The sequence below is a fragment of the Centroberyx affinis genome, unplaced genomic scaffold (genome assembly GCF_046629955.1).
Source record: "Centroberyx affinis isolate AG114_WGS23_722 - 3 ecotype Tasmania unplaced genomic scaffold, CSIRO-AGI_Caff_v1 ptg001596l_1, whole genome shotgun sequence".
Lineage (NCBI taxonomy): Eukaryota > Metazoa > Chordata > Actinopteri > Beryciformes > Berycidae > Centroberyx > Centroberyx affinis.
In genome coordinates this window covers 153,576-177,224 of record NW_027280043.1, presented here as the reverse complement: position 1 = coordinate 177,224, position 23,649 = coordinate 153,576, and the positions used below count along the sequence as shown (strand labels likewise).

General features: G+C 41.6%; 3 protein-coding genes across 3 annotated transcripts in view; 1 reads left to right on the top strand and 2 right to left on the bottom strand.

Annotated features, from left to right (window-relative positions):
• Positions 1-3,198: 3,198 nt before the first annotated feature.
• Positions 3,199-5,911, bottom strand: LOC139651117 (transcription factor IIIA-like). Its single transcript, XM_071527962.1, has one exon. It carries the CDS (start codon positions 5,829-5,831, stop codon positions 4,722-4,724), a length of 1,110 nt encoding a protein of 369 aa, XP_071384063.1. The 5' UTR covers positions 5,832-5,911; the 3' UTR covers positions 3,199-4,721.
• A 74-nt stretch (positions 5,912-5,985) lies between these two features.
• yju2b (YJU2 splicing factor homolog B) lies at positions 5,986-13,604 on the top strand. Its single transcript, XM_071527961.1, has 10 exons — positions 5,986-6,050; positions 7,050-7,092; positions 7,242-7,295; positions 7,387-7,469; positions 8,351-8,406; positions 8,493-8,553; positions 9,169-9,311; positions 9,415-9,587; positions 10,453-10,591; positions 11,377-13,604. Exons 2-10 carry the CDS (start codon positions 7,090-7,092, stop codon positions 11,883-11,885), a joined length of 1,221 nt encoding a protein of 406 aa, XP_071384062.1. The 5' UTR covers positions 5,986-6,050; positions 7,050-7,089; the 3' UTR covers positions 11,886-13,604.
• Positions 13,605-15,171: 1,567 nt separating this feature from the next.
• LOC139651114 (complement C3-like) overlaps positions 15,172-23,649 on the bottom strand; it is a 45,388-nt gene continuing 36,910 nt past the window's right edge. Inside the window, exons 32-43 of the mRNA XM_071527959.1 lie at positions 22,803-22,958; positions 22,281-22,340; positions 21,789-21,879; positions 21,191-21,242; positions 19,869-19,956; positions 19,145-19,234; positions 18,324-18,429; positions 17,796-17,885; positions 17,619-17,705; positions 17,185-17,265; positions 16,070-16,217; positions 15,172-15,316 (exon numbers count right to left, since the gene is read on the bottom strand). Of these exons, the coding sequence (XP_071384060.1) occupies positions 15,172-15,316; positions 16,070-16,217; positions 17,185-17,265; positions 17,619-17,705; positions 17,796-17,885; positions 18,324-18,429; positions 19,145-19,234; positions 19,869-19,956; positions 21,191-21,242; positions 21,789-21,879; positions 22,281-22,340; positions 22,803-22,958 (1,194 nt within the window). The remainder of the gene's footprint in view (positions 15,317-16,069; positions 16,218-17,184; positions 17,266-17,618; positions 17,706-17,795; positions 17,886-18,323; positions 18,430-19,144; positions 19,235-19,868; positions 19,957-21,190; positions 21,243-21,788; positions 21,880-22,280; positions 22,341-22,802; positions 22,959-23,649) is intronic.

Below are 23,649 nucleotides of genomic sequence, written 5' to 3'. Positions count from 1 at the left end.
CTCAGAGGCAGCAGAGGGCTGAGGCTCTGGCTCCACTCCAGTCAGGGCTAAATCTAGCCTGACTTCAGGCCAAAACTGATACGGAGAGGTAAAAATAGACATACATGTACAAAATCCTACATGGAAAAATCAATACAGGGAAAAGGGTCAAAAGTGGAAAGATTGGGAGTTTTACAGAAAAAGAATATGGTGGCATTGGCACAGACACACGTGAATGTGTGTTTTAGGATTTCTTATGTGTACTCGGTCTTGTAGATAGTTGCATGTCATTTATCTGCCTCTGATTGTAATTGATGCGGCTTTCTTGGCCTGGGCTGTCTTGAAAAACAGTTTAATCTTAGTGTGACTACCCGGTTGAATAAAGGTTGGATAAAATAAAATAAATGAGACAAAATGATTCAGGTTTATGAGAGGAAGAGTGTATGTAGAAGTGGAGAAACCTACAGAAATACTGGCTGATATATTTACTGACATGAGACAGATGATCTGAACATAGTGACTGAATATTAAACATGTATTTGTAACAGAGGTGGGGACTCAAGTCACAATTTTAATTGCTTGAGACTTGACTTGATGCATGAAGAGAAGACTTCAGACTCAACTTGACTTGGGTTCTGGTGACTTGGGACTTGACTCTGACTTGTACTTTGATGACTTGAAAAGGTTTCTAAAGTCTTGACTTGAGATCTTGTGTTTGTGTAAATGACTCATATTGAAAGTGATGAGATTTGTTCCAGCAGACGACTGAATTTAAATTCAGTTTTCTGAATTTGTATGGAATGATTGAATTTATTGAAGTTGAAACTGATTATAGAAATCAAACTCATGATGCTCTTACCAAGTTTTTATCCTATTAAAACCATATTGCATTGAAAAGACCTAGATATTTAGTTTTCTTTAAGATATTAAATTGATACTGGACTCTTGATTTGTTCTGACTTGACTTGTTCTACGTTTAGACTTGAGACTTGACATTAATGACATGGACTTGACAGTTTTCTTTTGGACTTAGGACTTGACTTGAGACTTGTGCCTCAAGACTTGAGACTGACTCGGGACTCGAGCAAAGTTTTGATTTGTATTGATATGTATGCACCATCACTGTCCCTTGATCACTGTGTGTGCGGTCGTGTTTTTGCATCATATATTATAGTTCTATGTTACTATTTAAGTTGTCAATGTCTCCGCAACAGTGTCACCAAGACAAATCCCTGTGTATCTATTGGACACAGTGAATAAAGTTATTCTGGCTCTTATGACCAATCTACATAGACAAGAACGCAGAATATTACAGTTGTGTTACATTTGAACTCTATGAATACTAATTGTATGAGGTCTGCTGTGCATTCCTAGGTGAGATGGTCTGACGGCCGGTCCATATAGGGTTCGTCTGAGCCGAGCGGGGCAGGAATGTCGGGAGCAGCCTTCCTGTAACGGGAAATATTCTGAGGGGATTTAGCCTCGGAATCTCAAACTCGCACAGAGCCGCTAATGTTTACGCCGTAAATCTGCTGGTCAGGTCAGCGCTTATCAAACATGCGCCATCGAGGCCCAAGAGTCTGCAGGTTTTCATTCCAACCAAACACTGCAGCAGGTGATCTCACTGATTTACACCCTCCGCACCCCCCCCCCCTTCCTCTTTGGTTGAAGATGAGCAAATTAGTGAACTCAGCAGTTGAGAACCACTGGGTCACACAACTCTGCTTTTCCACTGCAGCAGCGAACCTGTGCTGTCACTGTATAGGTTTTTCCATTATATTCAATACAGTTAGGGTACAGTAGCAGCATGCAGCTACACCCGTATGTATTGGATACTAGCCTGCTTCCATAGGCTGCTGGCAGGATTGTCGTCATCACGCACGAGCAATACACAAGCAATGGTCGGCAATGGTCAGCTACAACCGCCATTTTTAAATACCCAGCCGGTGTAAACAAATGGAACGAAAGTGTGAAGTCAGAGAAAAACGAGGCAAGACAAACAAAAATTGGAAAACGACAAAACACTGCAACAATGGGAAACAGAAGACAAGTGCTGTTTATGTAACAGGCCGACAAGAAAGTGCAGAACGGCCTCAAGTCCTCCAAATTGGAGGCAAAATTTGAAAAAAGGACCCCAGGGGGTCCTTCTGTCTGTTGTTGATGTTGACACCGATTGCTATGGCTTTGCTATTGCTGTAGTTACACACAGACAGGATCCAATATGTTCAAAATTGCGATAGGTACCGATCCTGTGCCGCACTGTGGAAAACCAGCTGTCAGACTCGGAGCATCTCTCCTCCATCGACCTTATCCAGAGCGCTTCACAGTGCTGTGGGTGCACACAGTTTGAGTATGGGTGGCTCCAGTGGGAATCGTACCCCCCACCCTGCCAGTGTGCCTTACTCTACAGAACTATTCTCACTCCAATCTCTCCTCCCTGACTCTTTCCACCCTTCCATTACTTTCCCAGCCCTGTCATAAGGACCTCATGACATGTTACACATGAGGAATGCTGTAGCATTGTTTAATTTATGAACAGCCCATCAGTTGCCTGATGTCTTGCAGGCAACACCTATTCGCTTTCATGATGTGTAATTTTCCAATGTTTTTTTTCCACTATGTTCCTGTGGTTTCAGATTAAATATGAAATCTGTATATAGCACTGGGAATGATCACTGAATGAACTTATATTATGTCTATTAGATAACACAAGAACACACCTGTTACCTGGGATTCTCCCTATTATAGAGCAGGGATGCAAACACATGTATGGTGAAAAAAGAGAGCTACCCGAAGTCGAAAAAAAAATGCAACGGCGTAATATGACGTGTGACGAAGGCCTGTGCTATATGCTTAAATAAATAGGTGTTAAGTAGTAAATTACGTTTTTTTATTTTCAGAATTAGAAAGGTAACATAACTGCAGTGTTGGGGAGTAGTTAACTACATGTAGTTTAATTATATCACAGACAAACTTCCTTGCGTTTGCTGCTTTTTTTTGTTTGTTACTAAAAGAATACATTGTATTTCAGCACTGTAAGTCATTTCCCAACCGGTACAAACATGCCTGCCGTCTTTGTCTCTATTGAGTAGAATTTTTTGTTCAATGCAGTTCACTCATATGAGCATGACAGAAATACACTGTAGGAATCGTTAAGGAGATTCGTCCGTCACATACCCCCCCCCCCCCTTTGGATCTGGACTATTCACACAAGTCACCCAAATTGACGTGAAAAAAGCGAGTTGTTTGCATCCCTGATAGAGGGAGGTGCACCCATCTTCCACAGACACCCCCTTTTTTTCAATACTATATTCTCTAGTTTGACAGTAATCAATACTATCAAAAGTCATATTGAAGTCATATTTTTCATTGTTTTTACAAAATACTGCCTTTCTGGTTGCAAAATAATTTTTTGCGACAGTATGAGCAACAATTAAACTTTATCATAATTATCTCTCTTATTCACAACATGGAAAAAAATATATATTTTCTTTAACAACTACACAAATGGCACAAAAATAATGGCTTTAACAAAATAAAGTGCTTCAAAACAAAGTCGATGTTTGAACCACAGAGAGAAACACCGGAGCCGAAGACGTCACCCAGGAGGAAGAAACACTAAGATTCGTTGGTGAGACAAAAGTCATCCGTGTGGTGAAGCTGACTCGTCCGTTCTCGGTTCACCTTCAGCAAACTAACGACCACAAAGAAAAACAGACTTACAGGCAGCAAACACAGAGCCAGAACCCTAACTGAAGAACCTTTTAGGCCTTTAGCTGCTGCTCTTCAGTCTGACTTACAGCACAAAACAAGCTTTTTGAAACTGTGAGAAATAAGTAAAAAATAATACTGCATCATAAAAAGGGCTGGGCGATATGGTTGAAGTCAATATCAGGATAATCATTAGGATTTTTGCCATTCAAACCTGAAAACCTTACATTTAACACGTTGGTGGACAGATTCAACAACAGGTCCCACTACTGTGAGTTTCAATTGACTGTTGGTCCAGTGTTTCAGAACCTAATTTTGACAAATAGCATCCTACTATAAAATGAGGAAAACTCTGTCCGTCTGTTTGCATCCATTTTGCTCCTCGATGGGTTGGCCAATCAATCTGAAACTGCACATGGGCATTGAGCATTGGCATAGGCACGGACTGACGAAGCTCATTTTTCAATTTTCCCAAATTTACGCTAATTATGCGCATTTTTGGCAAGTCTGCGCGGAGTTGTGGCGCGCGCATCCCTGGGTATGGACTATTTTTTACTGATAAACAAGAACATAGCGGAGAGATACCATTTAGGTGATACTTCCCGTTTGGGAGACCGGATCTACTTTGATTTTCAAATACAACTTTTAGTGTAAACCAAGACTAGAAACGCAAAATGACTACGGACCAATTCCTTCTTTGTTGTCTTAAAAGCGAGATCTGTTGTTGAATCTGTTCACAAACGTGTTAAATGTCAGTCTACAGGTTATTTTTCGTTGCCTCATTCAAATGAATGGGAGGTAATAGTCAAACTAAGTGGTATATTGCTTAAAATGCTTCATACATTACTTAAAATGTTTCATATCATCAGTTTAGACAGCAGAAATGTGTCACGAAATCTCAAACTCATGACGATGATTCCACCGAAAGACAGTAAATGATGATACTGAATTATCGCCCAGCCCTGATCATGAATGCTGTAATAACTGTCACTACTTCAGTCTCAGTTTGGTGTGAATTCCTTCATGAGGCTCTACACAGGTAACAGTGCAGTAAGCTCATTAGTGAGTCCGTGGGTTTCCAAAGCCGGGTTGCATAATAAAGACGTGTCCTGCAGGAGGGAGACCAGCTCAACCGGACCGGGCGGACCCGTCTTCCTCTGTCCAGACCCGCCGTGGGACTCGGACGCTCGGCCCGTGCCGTCCTGTGTCTTTTTACACCCCGCTTTCTTCGTGGCGACGTGCCCGCTGATCCTGGAGGCCAGAGACCGCTTGGGTCCAGTCTTGGGCCGAGGCTTCTTCAGCTTCCTCCTCTCCGGGTCGTGGGCGACGCTGTGGCGCTGCAGGCTCTGCTTCATGGCGAAGGTCTTGCCGCAGCCCTGGTGGGCGCAGGCGAAGGGCCGCAGCGCCTCGTGGAAGGAGCTGATGTGGCTCTGCAGGTTGAACGGCGTGGTGAAGGACCTGTCGCACCCGTCCCTGGGGCACTTCAGCACCACCCGCACCTCCGAGTGGACGCGCTGGTGCTGCTGCAGGAACCACGAGTCGCGGAACACCTTGTCGCACCGGTCGCACCGCAGGACGGCCCTGTGAGCGTCCTTCCGGTGCTTCTGGTACTCCGTCCAGGTCTTCCCGGTGAAGGCGCAGCCCTCGTCCTGGCAGGGGTAGCCTCGGTGCACCTTCTCGTGGCGTTTCAGCTTGCTGGGGAAGGCGAACCGCATCTGGCAGCCCTCGGAGGTGCACTGGTAGGGGGGCAGCTGGGTGTGCTGCTCACACATGTGGGACTTCAGCTGCTTGTTTTTCTTGAACGCCAGTCCGCAGCCCTCGACTTTGCACGTGTATTTCTTCTGTTCCTGAGTGTGGTTGCGGCTGATGTGTTTCTTTAGGTTTGAATTAGTAGTGAAGGCTTCAGTGCAGCCGGCTTCAGTACACTGGAAGGGTTTCACCCCGCTGTGAGTTAGCTCGTGCCGCGCTAAGTGGTACGGGCTGCAGAAGGACTTACCGCAGCCATTGTGCTCACATGTGTGGGGCTTCTGACCCGTGTGTTTACACATGTGAGCGTCCAGTTTCCATTGTTTGTTATAGGATGCCTCACAGTCGGAAAACGAGCAGATGTAACGCTTGTGCGGCTCCGTTTTATTCTCCATTTCCCCGGCCCTGGGAAATGATAATATAGCCTACTTCGGAAATGTTGTTGTGGCGCCGAACACGTTTTCTCTCATGACACCGGCGCCGCTTCCCACAATCCCCTGCAACATGACGTTACTTCCGAAACCTGGAAGTGACGTCTCATTACCCATCGGTCTTCTGATATTGGGTTGTTGTCGTTTCTGTTAGCAGAAACAGCTAACGTTACAAGAGCATTTGTAAGTATATTTTAGTTTTGGATTATAGTCAGTAAACATGCAGTTCCGCGTTTAGTAATTATCATGCAATGTGTTTTGTAGCAACTGTCAGTTACATTGTGTTCGAATCGGCACGAAGAGGACGCTAACGTTAACTTACCTAACGTTAGCTTGCATCTAGCCCCGATACGTCCTCCTAAGAAAAGAACGTCATGCCGAAGTATATTTTAAAAATCAGGCAGTTTAATGTTTCCCTGCTTGTCAGCAAACGAACATGCCGTGTAGAACATGACTTAAGACTTTTTACAAATCTCGAGGGTCCACTGTAAAATTCGGCATACACCTGATCCACCAAGCAGCAGTTATTTTTTATTAAAATCGCAGTTAATATAATTGCTCACACAGCTCGCTACAGCCCATCACTGTGTAACGTTAGTATTAGTGAAACATAGGAATAACAGGCGACCCGAGTCTAAAAGTTGAAAAGTTATTGACATAGGGATACTTGATGGATTACATTTATCCCGAATTTACCAATGAATTCTAACAATTAAGAAAATGTTTTAAATCATGTTTTACGAAGCATGAATACGTGCACACAAGCCACGCAGCATTCATTCGCCAGTTTTTCGAACGGAGATTGGTTTATCCTTTTCTCCTGGATGCTAGCTTGTATCCAGCCCCTGCTAACGTAAGACCAAAGACACTAATGTTGACTGGTCTGTAATATTACCTATTTCTCTTGTCAAGACCTTAATGCCACAAATGGTCGTGTATTTTCTTGTGGGTAGTATTCAGCTAACTAGCTAAACTGGCTAAAAGTGTCTGCTAGTACAGAGAGGGGGGACAAGGCGGAGGGAGGAGTTGGCTCTAACATTAGCAGGGGAGCATGTCATGGGAAAAGATCAGAGTTAGAATATAACTAGCAGTCTTTTTGCACGTACATAGCCAAATACTATACTGTGACTTAACAGCATCAAATCTCACCATTTTCTCTTCTTTTTTTTATCTTGTGAACAGAGGGCTAATCCACTACTAGTGTGGAGAACCAGTCGTCAGTATGGTAAGTCAGAATCTAATGTATTCACATGCCATATATCATCTATATAATATCATATCTGTGTCTGGCATGCTACAAATAGCCACATACATGTATCTCAGCTTGTACTCTGTATTGACAATTAAAGTTTGTTTTACTGTTTTCTTTGACAGGGTGAAAGGAAAGGAACCAACAAATACTACCCTCCTGATTTTGACCCGGCCAAGGTGAGTATGAACACACACACACACTAGCAGATGGTTCAATAGACAGCCAGGTGTGACTACACAAACTTATATCTACATTCTCTGTCTCTAGCATGGATCTCTCAATGGCTACCATAAAACTCACCCTCTTCGGGAGAGGGCCAGAAAACTGTCCCAGGGTATCCTTGTTATCAGGTTAGTATGTACACACACACACACACACACACACGCACGATACACTTTTATTGGTTGGAACTTGCAATTGAAAAAAGTTAGCACCGTTGTTATTTGTATTCTTACAACAGAATTTTGTTTATTTTTACTAGCCTAAGTACATTTTCATTTAGATTTGCATCAATTTAGTACCTTTCATTCCTTTTTTTTTGCATAGTGAAATGTGTTTTAATTCCACAAAGGAAGTTGCTTAGTCAAAATATATCAGCACAAGGAAATCTGAAATACACTGGTGAATGTGAGTGTGTATTTCTTAATGTATCTGATAAATTTATTAAGCGTGTACAATTAATTTTAATGGTCAAAACCATGACTGTTAATTATTTATTAAGAATTAAAGAAAAAGAGTATAAAATACAAAGAACGGAATTGATCAAAATAACATCCTAGAATCTAGGGCTGTGCAAAACAATCGATACAGCTGAGTATTGCAATATTTTTTTCCATGACACTGTATCGATTTTCCAGCCCCTTGTATCGATACGTTAAAAAAAATTATTCATTGTTTTAAACGGATTTAAAATGTCCTTAAATTTCCCTCAAATCGCTTTGAATTAAATAGTTATGACTCAATTTGTCCGCTGAGTCAATATAATGTGATGTACATATTAGACTACCCAGGTGGTACACAGCAAGTTGTATTTTCAGCTCTATTTTAAAATTTTCAGTAAATTATGTAGAGTATTGCAGTGTATTGCAATATGTATCGTATCGTGAGGTCCTTGCCAATACCCAGCCTTACTAGAATCAGTATTAGAACCGGTATCAGTATCAGTAAATTTCCAGCGATTCTCAGCCCAAATGTCGGTTCTACTAGTAAACGACTTTTTGTGTCCATTAAGGTTTGAGATGCCCTACAACATCTGGTGTGATGGCTGCAAGAATCACATCGGCATGGGTAAGTTGGGAGAACAACGATGTCCGTTCATCCAGGCTCAGTGTCTGACAGTGTTGTTTCATAACATTGTGTTTCTGTCTGCACAGGCGTACGCTACAATGCTGAGAAGAAGAAAGTGGGGAACTACTACACCACACCAATCTACAGGTAAACACAGACAAGCATGACTGATGAAGTCATTGGTATTGTGTGAAAAATGTATAACTCAAGATTTTTGTCCTTTTGGGTCTTTTTCAATGGGAAGTAAGTTTCAGTCAAGGCATCTGATTGGACAAAAACACATTCCATCCATGCTGATGATTCTCGTAAAGAACAGTTAACCCTGTTTTTTGTTGTTTTGTATGTTTACTACTTTGGAGAAAACCTTTCAGTCAGTACACATGTTGAAATGGACAAATCAGAGCTCTATAGCAGTGGTAGTAGTAAATAAAAGTAGGCTCTGTGCAGCCAATGAAGAAGTGAAGGTTAAGAAAACAAAATAAATTCATAAACAAATAGACAGACGGGGAGGTAGGCTTCAGTGTGTATTGATTGTCTACAGCGGTGGTTCTCAAAGTGAGGTACGGGGACATCCAGGGGGCATTCCCACACAAAACGAGGACCAATTTCACTATAATAAAAAAATAAAAAAATGCCGTGTGTATCTTTAAATGTCTTGTTGTACACCTCTTATATTTGAAAACTATTAATTGCAATTCAGTTCAGTCAGTGCAAGCTAAGCATTTAAAATAAGTGTGTGTTTTTGGACTAATCTCCCACCAGGTTTCGGATGAAGTGCCACCTGTGTGTGAACTACATCGAGATGCAGACGGACCCGGCGACATGCGACTACGTGATAGTGAGCGGGGCGAGCAGGAAGGAGGAGCGCTGGGACATGGCCGACAACGAGCAGATCCTCACCACAGGTACCTGCAGACTCATGCTTCCAGGCAAAGCTATTGGTCACCATCTTCTTTTCCTTCTATATGTACTACACTGACCCCCCACCCCCCTCCTCTCTCTGGACAGAGCGGACAGAGAAGGAGAAGCTGGAGACGGATGCCATGTACAAGCTGGACCACGGTGGGAGAGACAAGGAGAAGCTGAAGAAGGCTCTGCCCTCGCTGTCGGAGATCCAGGACCACCAGGCCGGCTGGAAGGACGACTTCCTGCTCAACAGCGCCCTCCGCAGCAAGTTCAGGGTACTGAGCTCTACTCAAGGGGGATTTTAAATTGCTTACATGCTGTCTGCAGGTTCTTCAGTCTGAAATCGAATGATCTAAATTCAAAGCCTTAAAAAGGCATTGGGTGGTTTCAGGCAAGGCATCTGATCATACACAGCTCAGTTTTTTTTTATCCTTTTGTTCGCGTACTACTTTAGAGACATTTTTTTTTAGTGACAATGACACTACTGTAGAAATGTGGGCCACTGGTGTATGAAAGCCATAATACTTGAGAGGATGTTCTTTAAATTAAATTCTAACTGTCAGATAAATGACATACAGTCTTAAATGTAACTTGCCTAACCCTAAAACTCTGTACATTTTAGCAAGGCATTTCATTGGTCAAATTCCCATAAAATACAGCTAGCCCAGTTTTTTTTTCATTCTTAATTAAGCATGCATACTGCTTTGAAGGAAACATAGCAGTCAGGAGGACACGTGTGTGGGTAACTGTTATATAAAAGCCTTAATATTGAAGAAGGACGTTCCTCACCATGGTAACGGTACTTTTGTGGGGTCTTTTTTCTTAAATTCTGTTGGGCATTAAAACAGTTTAAAGTATTAAATAGAACTTGCCTAAACCTGCAGAAACCCTGTACATTCAGGAAATGTTGTTCCTTTGAAGTGTTGTTTTACAGATTTGATTTTTTCGTTGTTAATTTAAGCTTACATTTTTGTTATTGTCTCATATATATTATTAATTGCATGTCCTGCATTCTCATATTGTCCTGTGTAACTCAATCGTCCTGTGCCAGGCCTCTATTCACATGACGTGACATGTCGTAACGTTAAGTCTTTTTGGTTTTGCACTAAACTGATGGCTGTGGTTTAATTTACGCTACAGACAGAGAAGAAAGTGATGGCTGAGCAGGAGGAGAAGGACAACGCAGTGAGGAAGAGGACGAACCTGTCCATCCCACTGCTGCCAGAGAAGGAGGAGGACAAGAAACTGGCAGCACTGCTCACCTTCCAGGCTCCTGACTGTAAGAAACGCTTTCACACACACACACACACACACACACACACACACACACACACACACACACACACACATACAGAAAACAAGTCAAATAAATGTATCAATATGCCTCAGCTCTCTGGACTGCACTCCTTCCTAGTTTCAACACTTCTCATCCCAAGGAAAACCCTGTGATGGATATTTGCATTGATATAGCAGCAGTTCTAAAACGAATGATTTCACAAGGATTTCTTGACTGAGTAAAGATCTGAAGTGACTTGACAAAGGAATTCAGATCAGGATTCTGAATCAGTCAAATTCAGGGATCAAAACGTCGGCTTGTTTTTGTTCTAGTACATTCTGCAGGGGCAGTTAATACTGAGCTGTCAGTTTTCAGAGGCACTACGACTCAGGAAACGAATAATGCTCTTCAAGAAGTTTTGCAAATAAATGTAGTTTAGTTAAAGTGTATTTACTGAAAGAATTAGAACACTAAGTTCTCACAATACTGGACCCTGATTGGTCGACAGCAGCAGCTCCTCTAACTCAAATGAGGTAAACCTGCTGAGTGGAAACTGGCCTGATTGGATGGATTTTAGTAATTCTTTAGTGAGGGAGCCAATCAGGACCAAGTTCAGTTTGAAACTGCCCGGAAAAAAGGATGGCTTTTTGAAAATGCAATAAATTTAACCACTCATTCAAAATCTTCATTAAACATCTTTGATCATATATGTATTTAAATAGAGGAAATCTGAATTCCCATAACAGGGCTCCTTTAACAATTTTCTCCTTTTTTCCTCCTCCATTCAGCCTATGAGGACAAGCAGCACAGCAAGCGGAAGGAGATCTCGTCTCGCTCGTGGTTCATGTCTCCCTCCGCACCACCAGGCGGCGCTGCAGGCAGCCTGCTGCACAAGCTGGGCCTGCAGGGGAAAGGAGCGGCGGTGGCCAAAGCCCTGGGTCCGTCCCCCAACTCCGCCCCCGGCCCGCTGATCCGCAGACGCACAGAGGGATTTAGAAAAAAACCCGAACCCTGCGCCACCGTCACCCGCAGGAGGTCAGACCCCGAAGTCACACGCACAGAGGAGGCGGTTTCCAGGGTCACACAGAGAGAGGACGAGACACCCGAGTCGGGACAGGGAGTAGCAGAGACAAATAACAGTGGATCCAAGGAGATGCGTGTTAACACCACAGAGGAAGAAGGCAAAGGACTGACGAGGGCGGAGGATTGTGGGAAGGAAAAGGCGCAGGACAGAAGTTTTGTTGTCATGTCCCTGGTGGCAGACTACAGCGACTCAGACTCAGATCCTGGACAATGAGGCGGCTCTCTGTTCAAAACACTAAATGCGACTGTTTCTGTTTTCAGTTAATGGAATGTGCTTTTTAAGTCCATGTGTCATTTTGTGAGATTGAGATTGTCCTTTCTCTTGCCCCCTACACAGGGAGGTCAGAGGTCAGATACTGAGCAGAGCGCCCAGAGCAAGTTCAAGGACAATCAGTGTTAGAAATTGTGTAAATTGTGCCCCCATTTCTTAAAAAAAAACAAAAAACTGGTTAGCTCTGGTCACAACGGAAATCATTCTCTGTTACCTTCTTTTCCAAACGAATGTGTGGAATTATATTTTGATCATTTTAACAGTCTGAGTCTCCAAAATGTGTTTAGAAACATGCAGGTGTCGTATTGGCTTTTGTCAAACGGAAGGCTATGTCATATTGATGTGCTTTTCTGTCCTACATGCACACACATTGTGAGATCTGAAGAAAAAAACTAGTGAAAGTGTTAGGAACGTGAAAGGAAAAATCTACCTTAAAATACATGAGCACTGTTCTTGGTGATGTGCTTATGTTTCTGGGCCCAGTGTTGTTTGGTGAATTTTCCTTATTCCTGTGGAGAACTGGGCAAAGGTAGAGAACATGATGTGATGTTGAGATATTTCCAGTTGCTACAATGGAGTTTGGTATCAGAACATGTTTCAGGATGTAAAACATCAGACGTAAACGTCAGGTTTTGGTGTCAGTCCCTCAGAATCAAAGAGCGAGGGCTTCTTTCTAGAGCCGCCATTTTGTACCAAGAGACGTTCAAAAATCATACAGGGAGAAATCCATCGTAGAAGAGGAGAGAGACCAATTTCTCCACCCACAGGAGCAGGAGAGAGACCAGAATGCAATGCAGCCACAAGACGTAATGTGTTTTGGCGAAGACAACAGCTGTGATCACAGAAACGCTCCAGTGTTCACAAACTAGTTGGCCAGCTAACAGATGAGACGAAGCAAAATCTAACTCTCTCTCTTTGAGCAAAATGACATCACCCATCTTTGAAAGCAACAAGTTCACGGGTTCACAGCCATTCTCTGGTGCTTGTCAAAAGGCATTGTGGGAAATGTCGAAAATCAACAACTAAATTACAAGCAGATAAGGCAGGTTAAGGTAAAGGGTTCACCAAGAAAGTAGATTACACTTCATCACAAAATAACTCCTGGAAGGCATTGAACATCACAGATTGATGAGATCTAAAAGTATAATATCCTTGTTTTTTTTTTCCCTGTTTACAACGCTAACCTCTCTGCCCACTGCTGCTTTATTTCTTTTTCTTTGACATTGGAAAGAAAGCTTTGTTGCAGGTGCCAGACAGCGCTGTGGGTTTAGCACGTTTGAGTGCTCGGAGCACCAAGCTCTCAAAGGTAAAAACATTTCTGCCTTGAGCTACAGCGCTGCACTTCAAATGGGTTTTCAGTAACAGCAGCAGTAATGTTAGTATCTCTGACAAGCAATTCATACATGCATCTGTTCGGTGATGTTGAGGATTGATAACTGATGGATGCGGAGTGTGTTGAGGTTCAGACTGTTATTGGTTTACAGTGGATCTGGTATGAAACACACTGGTCAATGAGTCATATTTTACTGAAACCCATACTACCATCATTGTGAAAATCCCACTGAAAAATAAAATACGTTTTATTTAAAAGTTAAGTTCTTTTCTTGCTTGCTGAAATGTTCAGTGTTTCCTGAATGTGTGTCACTTTCTCCACAAGGGGGCGTCTGCGCTTAAAAATACACAAGTCACGCTAAAGAAGCACAGAGGAAGAGAGAAAATGCTCTTTGTTTTAAAAAGATGTTCCTGCCATACGCTCTTGAAATTAGGTCTAGTTTATTTACTTCATCTCCTCATATTCTAAATAAAAGGAGAGGCCAGGGGGGACAACCATAAAACTAAGCCCCAGCTGTGGATCCAGAGACGGATGCGGCAGGTGTATAAAGTAAGCCTGGAGTATAAAGGACCAGGAGGAACAGATAGACGTGGCCAGTGTGCCAGTCAGCAGCTTCCAAGCTGTGTGGTTTGTCTTAATATATATATATATATATAGTTTGTCTCAATATATATATATATATATATAGTTTGTCTCAATACTCGACTTATGGTGTACCGGGGTCGGTAAAGATTTGTCTCCTTTCTAGAGGGAGGTTGTTTGTGTTAGTCTTAATTTAGTTTAACTGTTCCTGTGTTACCTATCGCCTTCTTTATTTTTCATAGAAGGTAGTTTTCAGTTGGCGGTTTGAGCCTTTTTTTAACCTTTTTATTTTTAGTTGTTAATAAATCCTTGGTTTGTTTATTGCTCTTCTCCTGACTCCTTTGTCCCCCGGTTAATTTCTTGTGTTACTTCCCTTATCCCCTGGATAACTTTGGGAACGTAACAATAGAATAAAAAGGAATTGAGGTATTCCTAAAATAAAATTGAAGGATGGCACCAATAGGTAGAGATGCCTCGTGGAGCGTAAGCTAGCTAAAAGTGAGTAAGCTAGCAGAACAAGGTAGCTCGCAGAACCTCTAGGGGCGGGAGCTGGCTGCGTGAGCTCTGAGTCGTTGGAAGTGGGAATACGAGGAAAAGCAACAGGAAAAGTCGAGGTTTTCAAAATAGCAAATAGCGACGGTGGAATCTCTGCAGAGACAGTCGGCGAAGTCAACCGCAAAGGACTTTTATCACCAGTGTGACATGATGATTGACAGCGGAAGTTAGCCATTCTGGCATGGTTGTAAAGGATTTGACGTCGAGTGATCGATCGAAAGAGAACCTGCCGGCAAGTTTTATGAATGAGCCCCTGTGTCTTTATCTTCGTTGTATTTTTTAATCTGTTGTATTCTTATCTATATTCTATTATTTTGCTGCTTCAATGACTCAGTTTCCCCACATAGATCATTACAGTTTTATTTCATCTTAGACAGTCCACTTGCTTTATAGAATGGTTATAAATACTATAACCATTCTATAAAAGCTATAATACCCTTGAGGATGTTCCTAACTGTGATTATTTGCACTTTAGTGCTGCTGCTGGTACTCAGTTCCCCCTCATACCAATTGCATCAGTGGAGAATGCCCTCTTGGGTATTACTGCAATAACAAGCAATACTTTCTTAGTAGTTCTTTTTAATGATGACAACACAACAAAATCTTTTAGAGCCTCAACATTTCAAACGTACTTATTACAGAATTAATTCAAAATGATCTCTGAATCTTTGTGTCCAGAATTGATTTGTTTGTCACTCTCGCAACAAAATGGCACAGAGAGGTTTCGATCCAAAATGGCGTCCGGCTGATGCTCAGCCTCTACTGCCTGCAGGCGTTGACAGACAGTTCAGAGGCAGCTTCCTCCAGCGCCGTGCATTTAGCCTGGAGGCTGGAGTTGCTGGAGCACTCTGCAGACGAAGGCCAGCGCTCCACCCAGGTGTTCTTACCCAACATGTAGATGAACCTGACGGACAGGAAGAAAGAAGGGAGGACAGATTCATTTCCAAGGTCCTTGATTCAAAAAGATTGGATTTTAAGAGATCAAATCACTGTATTTATACGCCTGGGGGGTGAAAATGGCCATGATCTCTTGTGTTTATGTTTACTGTGTCATATAGGAGCTCTATTTAGTTCACCTAGGGGGCGATCACACTGAGTGTGTCGCTAGAAACGCATCGCCACCAAAAACATTGTTTTCCTGTGGTACGGCTTGTCTGGCGTGCGCTCTTCTCTTGCGACACACGTCACATTTTTCTAGCGCATAAAAGTTATAATATTCTCAACTTTTCAGTGCAAGGGGGCCAGGCAGCCAATCAAATCAAGCAGAAGGCGAGCTTTCCTTCCTGTTTTGATGCGGTTTGATGTGGTGGGAACGGTGGGACACTGGAAAACACAGATGAAAAGCTGATATTATTATCTTTGACCCGGTCGCACACGCAGCCCTGCTCCACAGGCGCACCAAGCTGTTTTGCCCGACGCGGTAGCGACGCTTCTCGGTGTGATCGCCCCCTTACTCCTCTCTATCGTGAAAATGTGACTTTATCTTTTTTGTGAATTAAATCTTACTGTCAATCAAGGGCGGGGGTGTTGGGTGGGTGTTGAAACAGGATGTCGGGGCGGGACATAAAGAAGGGAGGGATCATTCAAAAATGTAAACCAATGGGATATCTGATATCCGAATGGGAATTTTCTGATCCCTGTCACTTATCCTCCTTACCTGTTGGTGTTGCTGTCTGTGGTCCACTGGTCCTCTTTGGGGCCGATGACGAGGTACTGGGAGCCCTGCTGCAGGTTGAGGCCGTCTCTGCAGCCTCCATGAGACATAAAAAGCCTCTTCTGACCCGCGTCCACCCCAGCCTCCACACCTGGGTGGAGGGAAGGAGAGATTTGGCATTATTTACAACTGTATAAACACTAAAATCAATGAAGTGTGAATTAGGGTCAGGCTGATAGATAGCTTTGAGGATACAGTATATTGGGCTCATATTGGCCTTATTAAATATATTTCCAGTTATGTCGTCCACTGCCGATATGATGGAGGTTCCTCCTTAACCGCAGCTACATTAAAAACAATCTGGAAAATGTGTAGCGAAATCTGATTTTATTTGTTCTTTCTTTTATTCATTTAATTGACCAATGTTTTTTTTTTTGTTATTAGTTCTTCATTTAAAAGCCTAAAGTATCCCAGAGTTTACTGACCATTGAATAGCATATAAAATAGGTGATAGGTGATTTTATTGGTCTGGGTTTCAGTGGTTTAGTGTCCCATGATGGTTCTAAATCCTGTTTCAGAGGCTTTTCCACCTGACAAGAAGAAAATTCTAGGGAAACATTGAATCTTATGTTGTTGTTTAAATTTAAAGATACTGAATATTAGCACAAAATATTGTATATAAGCAGCTTCAATACATACATATTGGTATCAGCATCGACTTTCAAAAGCCCATATTGGTCAAATCCTAGTGTGAATGTATGAACTGTTGTTTGTTGTGTATTTTGACATTTTGCAAGCCGCTCTGATAATACTGTGTCTGTTAGGTATAACGCCAATATAGAAATTTTAATTGAAAATTGAGAGAGCGGTACAAAGAAAGAGCGAGGAGAGAATGTGGAGAGCAAGGAACAAGAAGCGTGTACGTGTGTAAAGTCGATATGGTTGAAAGTTGAACAATGTGAACAATTATATGGAGTGTGTGTGTGTGTGTGAGATAAGAAGAAGTGAGAAGATATAAACATCAGAAACAACATCAGTCTGTTTGCATGTTCATGAGTGTGTGTGTGTGTGTGTGTGTGTGTGTGTGTGTGTGTGTGTGTCCAATTCCACTGACTCACCCAGCTTGATCACCTGTGTGATCTCCATCTCGTACTGGTCATAGTACCTCTGGGTGAAACTCAGCACCTTCACCTGGAAGACTGGAGGACAGGAACAAGAAAACTGGCGTCATTTTTTAAATCACGTCCTAAAACACAATTTTACCTATTCCACTGTAGTTGAAATGCAGTGGTTTAATTTCTCTTTAATTCCTCTGTTTTCAATTCATTTCTTATTTTTATTTCTCTTCTTTTTTCCCCTTCTTCTAGCCTACTTCATCTTTTTTGGTATCAGTAGTATGGGAAATGTAACATACAGGATGTCTATACTGGGCTATGTTTCAGAGTTTATATTTAATGTCTGTGCTGATGTGTGTGTGTGTGTGTGTGTGTGTGTGTGTGTGTGTGTGTGTCTGCGTGTGTGTGTGTGTGTGTTGGGTGAGAGTGTATTGTACCGTGGTGTAAACTCTTGTTGCAGGCGAACGTCTCTCTTGTTTTGCTGGGGAAGATTTGGCTGTCGTTCTTGGAGATGCAACAGTCACCTAGAGATTACAGACAGAGTTAAAACTCTGTCATGCACACACACACACACACACGCACACACACACACACAGGCACGTGCACGCCCTCACCCTGCGTGCAGCGGCAGACGTTGTCCTTGCATATGTGAGCGAGCTCCTCCTTGTCCTCGCTGGGTGTGTAGGTACGACTGCAGCGATGATCTGAGAGAGAGGGAGACAGAGAGAGACACAGAGAGAGAGAGAGAGGGACAATAAGCTTGACACCACAACATTTAAAGTTGCAATATGCAATGTTTTTTACATTAAAGTTACAATGAAGAGGATATATTCTACTGTTTCCTCAAATTGTCTTTTTCTTTGTCGATGATGTTTGGGACATTTTGGGGTGTAAAGCATTTTCTGTGGGCATGGCCAGTGGTGGGAACCTGACCAGCTGAGGAGGAAGTTGGCAGAACTAACAATACACTTCCTGCCTCAAGGCAAAAAGTTGAATATTTCAACTTTAGATCAGCACAGACTTCTTCTCCTTGCATTTCAAGGGTGGTTTGCATCCATATTATGCTGCCTTTTATTGGCCAAAAAAAAAAACATTCATCAGTGAATATTTCAAAACACGGTTGATTCTGTGTGTTTTCCTACCTGGGTTGTAATACTCATAGACAGTGACTGAGGAAGGCTGCAGGAGGCCGACCTTAAAGCTCTGCTGAAGCCTGAAGATCAGGATCTCTGGCTCTTTGTGAGACACCTGAGGGCAGAACAGAGTACAGTACAGTAGAACAGAGTAGAGTACAGTATAGTATAGTATAGTAGAGTAGAATAGGGAAGGATAGAGTAGTGTGGAATACTATAGAGAAAGTAGAACAGAGTTGAGCAGAACAGGGCAGAGTAGAAAAGTAAGTTAAACAGAGTAAAGTATAGTTGAGGATAGTAGAGTAGAACAGAACAGAGCAGAGGAGAGACCAGAACAGAGAAGAATAAAGTCCCACAGAGGAAAGTAGAGTCAGCAGAGTAGAACATCATAGATCAGTAGAGATGAGTAGAGCAGAACAGAATAGTGTAGAGTAGAATCGGGTAGAGTAGAATAGAGTATGACACAATAGAGTAGAGCAAAGTAGAGTAGGGCAGACGACAGTACAGTAAAGTAGAACAGAGTAGAGTAGGGTAAAGTAGAATATAACAGAATAGAAAAACGTTGAGCAGAGTAAAGTAGGACACAACAGAGTAGAGCAAAATAGAGCAGGGCAGTAGAGTAGAATAGAGTAGGACAGAAGCGAGCAAAGATGAGTAGAGTGTAGAGCAGGACAAAGTAGAGCACAACAGAATGCAGTAGAGACACAAATAGACACAAAGTCTGATTTATATTCCAGTTTATCGTGAAGAACATGAAGCAGAGTCCACAGTTTCACAGATGAAGCTGTTAGTATTATAATATGTTATAACGTGTTGTAACGTGTTGTTACCTTGAAGAGGTGCAGGATCAGGGAGCCTCTGTCACTCAGGTTGTCAACGATCTGGAAGTTACTGATGTAACGGTCCACCGAGTTGGACAGCTGGACATGGAGACACACACACACACACACACACACACACACACACACAGAATCAGTTAGCAGCACTAGACACGTGATCAGACGCATCCTTTAGGGAACATAATTAGCTTTTGCAAGTCAACGTCACGCTTGGTATACTTCTCATAAACCGCTAGTTTAAAGGGACAGTAAGAGTGATTTCTCCTGATCCATAGAACAAAAGGAAAATAATATATCTGCAGGGAGTTGATAGGATTATTGATCAATACCAATGACCATAGGTGTTGATAATTCTGATTTTCAGATCTCACTTTCCAATCCGTTCTCTTTGGAACAAAAACTCCCCATCCAATGGAAAGGTCACAGATTACTTAATACCCTTTTAATTTACAATTCCAGTGTTTTTCTCCAAAAGTTCAAAAACAACCCAACATGGTTCAATTGTTAATGAAACACTGAAGCATTCTCCTGTTTTTTTGTGTGTTTTCTATAAGATTTAGTTTTTTGCTTATACCAACCCTCTGGATGTAACATCAATGAGGATCTACATAATCATGCTAAAGCTAATGCTGGATGTGGTTTATGTGCTAGTCACCCACTTTACCTCTCTATAGGCATTCTTATTATTTGAGCACTAGTGGCAGGTATTGATTACCATCTCCAGGTCAGAGTTTTCTGGGGTGAAGCCGGTCGGCAGGTTGATATCCAGAACCACCATCCTGACATCTCTGGGTCCTAAAGCCCTGAGGGAAAGGAAGGGAACAGCGATGATTAGGGATGGGACGATATATCGAAATTCAATATATCGCAAGACAAAAATATGACAATACATATCATGGGGCAGAAAAATAAAAAGATTTGTGCCTCAGAAATAAACGTAGTTCTGTACAGTCAGACTTTGTTGTTATTGAACTTTTATTTATTTCATCGCATCGTGGTGGTATTGAATCACAAACCCCATATTGCATATAGAATCGTATCGTGAGATAAGCGTATCATCCCATCCCTAGCGATGAGTTGGGATACTAAACCGGAGAGGAACAACATGCATGAAGCATGAAGAGGCAATCAGGTCTCCTATTCATTGTCAATAGAACAGCATGGGAAGAATAAAAAAAAAAAAAAATGTTCATGTTCACCATACTGATTGGACTGGACTGTTTGGGCATGAGAATAGGTCGCGGAAATACTCAAACTTAGTGGTATTTCCGTTTAAAAAAATATGTTTTGTCAAAATTGAACTAACAGTGTAGCAGTTCTGGCTTTTCAAAGTTTAAAATTTAGTTTTATTTATAGCATCCCCATCAGAACAATCAGTGTAATGTTTTTAAAGCAATATTCCGTTTTAACATGGGGGTTATTTGGTACTTGACCACCATGAAAACCAGAATATAAAGTAATCACCAAAATCGGATGCAGCTGGACGAGTTTGTAACGTTTGTAGTGTTTGAATGAAATTGATATTTGACAAGTTTGTGAACAGATTCATCAACAGATCCTGCTTTTAAGACAATGAAGTCGTCATTTTGCATTTCTATTCTTGGTTTACACTAAAATTAATATTTAAAAATAAAAAGTAGATCCAGTCTCCCAAACAGGAACTATCTCTCCTAAATGGTGTCCCTCCGCTATGTTCTCTTCTATCAATAAAAATACTATTATGTTCTAAAACGTTAGACCAACAGTCAGTTGAAAATCACAGCAGCAGGGTCTGTTGTTGAATCTGTTCACCAACGTGTTCAATGTCAGTTTTCAGGTTTTCTATGTCAAAATCTGAACAAACTCATCCAGCTGCATCCGATCTTGGTGAGTAGTTTATATTCTGGTTTTCATGGCTTAAAACTAAGTGGAATATTGCTAAAAAGCACCAGTGCCAAAATGTGTCATGTGTGTAGAACTCTTTTTCAGCTTTCTCCATTTAAATCAAGTTTAAACAAAACACACAAACAAGAAAGAGTCATGGAAACAATAACTCACCTCACTTTGATGGTGATCTGGTAGGACTTCTCCACATCAACTGGAGGCTCCACTGTTATGGGAGGAAAACACAAAATATCTTTATGTTGTTATAAGTTGTGTTATATTGTTCGACAATGTTATGTTAACGCTAAACGTTGTTATACGTTATCATTATGTTATGTTTTGTGTTATATGATGTTATGCTACATTATGTTATGTTATGTTATGTTATGTTATTTTACATTGTTATACGTCACAATTTAATAATCAAAGAAGTTTTCATTGTTTGTTGTTACATTCTTATGTTACATTAGAAATTTGTTTCACATTATATTTTACATTATGTTGCCTTAAAATTTTCATCTGTTTATGTTGTTTTACTTTATGTTTTATGTTACGTTATAAATTATACTTGATCTAGTTTTACATTATGTTACATTATGTTACAACACAAAGAAGTTTTCGTCTATACTTCGTCTGTAATTCCTCGTCTTTGTAAGTAAAAGTGACTTGACTTTAAGAGAGCAGAAAAAAACAAAGCCAGACAGGCTTTATCATATGAGAGATCATGTGACATATCACTGTGATATGAGGCAGTGCAGAGAGTTGGAGCTACCGCTGGATTCTTCAATAGTGACGTTGAGCTCAAAGTCCCTGCAGGGTCTTTTCTCGTCCACCTCATGCAGCTGGTTGTAATAGGTCACGATCTGGGGTCAAAGTTCACAGGATCAGAAAGTGAGACAGTGAGACACCTGAGAGAAAAAGGTTAGTATCAATCAGTATTGGTAGAGCTGAAAATAACACCCATCCAAGTATCATAATGCTGCTGCTGGATAAAAAACGTATATGGTCAAAAAAAAAAAAAAATCAGCTTTTCAGGAAATTGTAAAAAAAAGTCCCTCATTTTCACATTAACAATCAAGCATTTTTGAATATTTGTCGTAGGTTTTTAAAGGATTTCATAAGCTCCTGAGTCATGAAACTGGCTCTACCTGTTGACATGACATGAAAACCAAAACTTGGAGTTGCAAGTTTTGTTTTTTGGGTTTTTTGTTTTTGCAACAGCAGTGCTCAATAATCATGTATAGAGGTGGTCATGTGGTCAAACCTCCACTATTCCCTGTCCGTTTCCCTGAGCCTCCACTTCAAAATTCTGGTCCAGGGCGACCTACAAAAACACCAGAGAAGAAGAAATTGTAGCTGAAATACAAGTGAACAAAGTTCAATGTTAAGGTACCTGCGACCTCCAACTTATTTATTGGAAATTGTCTTCAATTGGTCTTCAGGTACAAAGAAGTTTTTGAACGCATGCAGGATGAGGGCAACAAATATTCATTCATTCATACACACACACACACACACACACACACACACACACACACACACTTGTACACATGCACACACACACATGCTCTGGCCCCATTCCTTGGAATTTGTGATGTTGTAATTTTTTTTCTACTTCTGTGTGCTTTGTTTTCTGTAAAACACTTGGTGACAAACTGGTTTGGTAAAAGCACTGTATAAATAAACTTGAAGTTGCTCTGGATACAAACCTCAGCTAAATGCCTGAACTGTAAATGTAAAAGTCTTTGGCTGAGGCAGATTTCACACTGAGTTTCATCTCTCTTACCTTGGAGGAGCGAGCCACATAGGAGGTCTTGGGGTCAAAATGGTAGCGGGCGTCACTGCGCCCCGCAATCCTGAGGTCTACCTGCAGGCTGAGATCCTGTGGAGGGGGTTTCTGGACCAGGTACTCAGACAGGGCCTGGAGCACCACCATGGTGGGCTGCGGGGGCAATCGTTTGGTTTCAGAACACTTGGATTATGCTGTTCGGAGTAATTTTGGAATTCTAAAGAAGCGGTCACCATTCACTCCAGGTGTTTTGGAGAGGGCTGCTACAGAACTCGCTGTGTGTTATATTGACATACGAACTTCAGCTTTTCAACTTAAATGATGAGTACATAATTTTTGGGTGAACTATTCCTTTAAGGGACCCCCTTAAAGGAATAGGAATAATAGTCCTTGGCACCCACTTTGTGAATCACTGCATAACGTCTCATTCACAACTGAATCTGTCACAATATATTTAATCTGTCACAATCTACGTACGTCACATCTGTCCGCTTTTCTGTGTCGTTACGTAGCACAGTTTTCCTCCAGCAATGCAAGCAGAAACACTGAACGGACGCTCAGTCTCATCTTGACTAAAATTGCTCTTTGAGTGTAAACACTATTTATGTTGTTTGCAAGACATTTAAAAAATACATTAATTAAAGCAAAGTATTAGCCGGTCACACACAGGTGACCACCTACGTTACGATATCACTGTAACCAAATCATCAGACATTTTAATAAAAAATTCAGAATGGCTGAGTAGGTAATTGTAACATATTGTTGTGTTTAATCGCGCTAGTTCATATAGTGCTTCCCCTTCCGTAGCTGCAGTCTGTTCTGTCCCTTCACAGCACCCGTAGCG

Excerpts from the sequence above, each read along its gene's own strand:
- LOC139651117 (XM_071527962.1), bottom strand. The coding sequence starts at position 5,831 with ATGGAGAATAAAACGGAGCCGCACAAGCGTTACATCTGCTCGTTTTCC.
- yju2b (XM_071527961.1), top strand. Across the intron at positions 8,407-8,492 it reads CAAGAATCACATCGGCATGG|GCGTACGCTACAATGCTGAG; the intron begins GTAAGTTGGGAG and ends CTGTCTGCACAG. Across the intron at positions 10,592-11,376 it reads CACCTTCCAGGCTCCTGACT|CCTATGAGGACAAGCAGCAC; the intron begins GTAAGAAACGCT and ends TCCTCCATTCAG.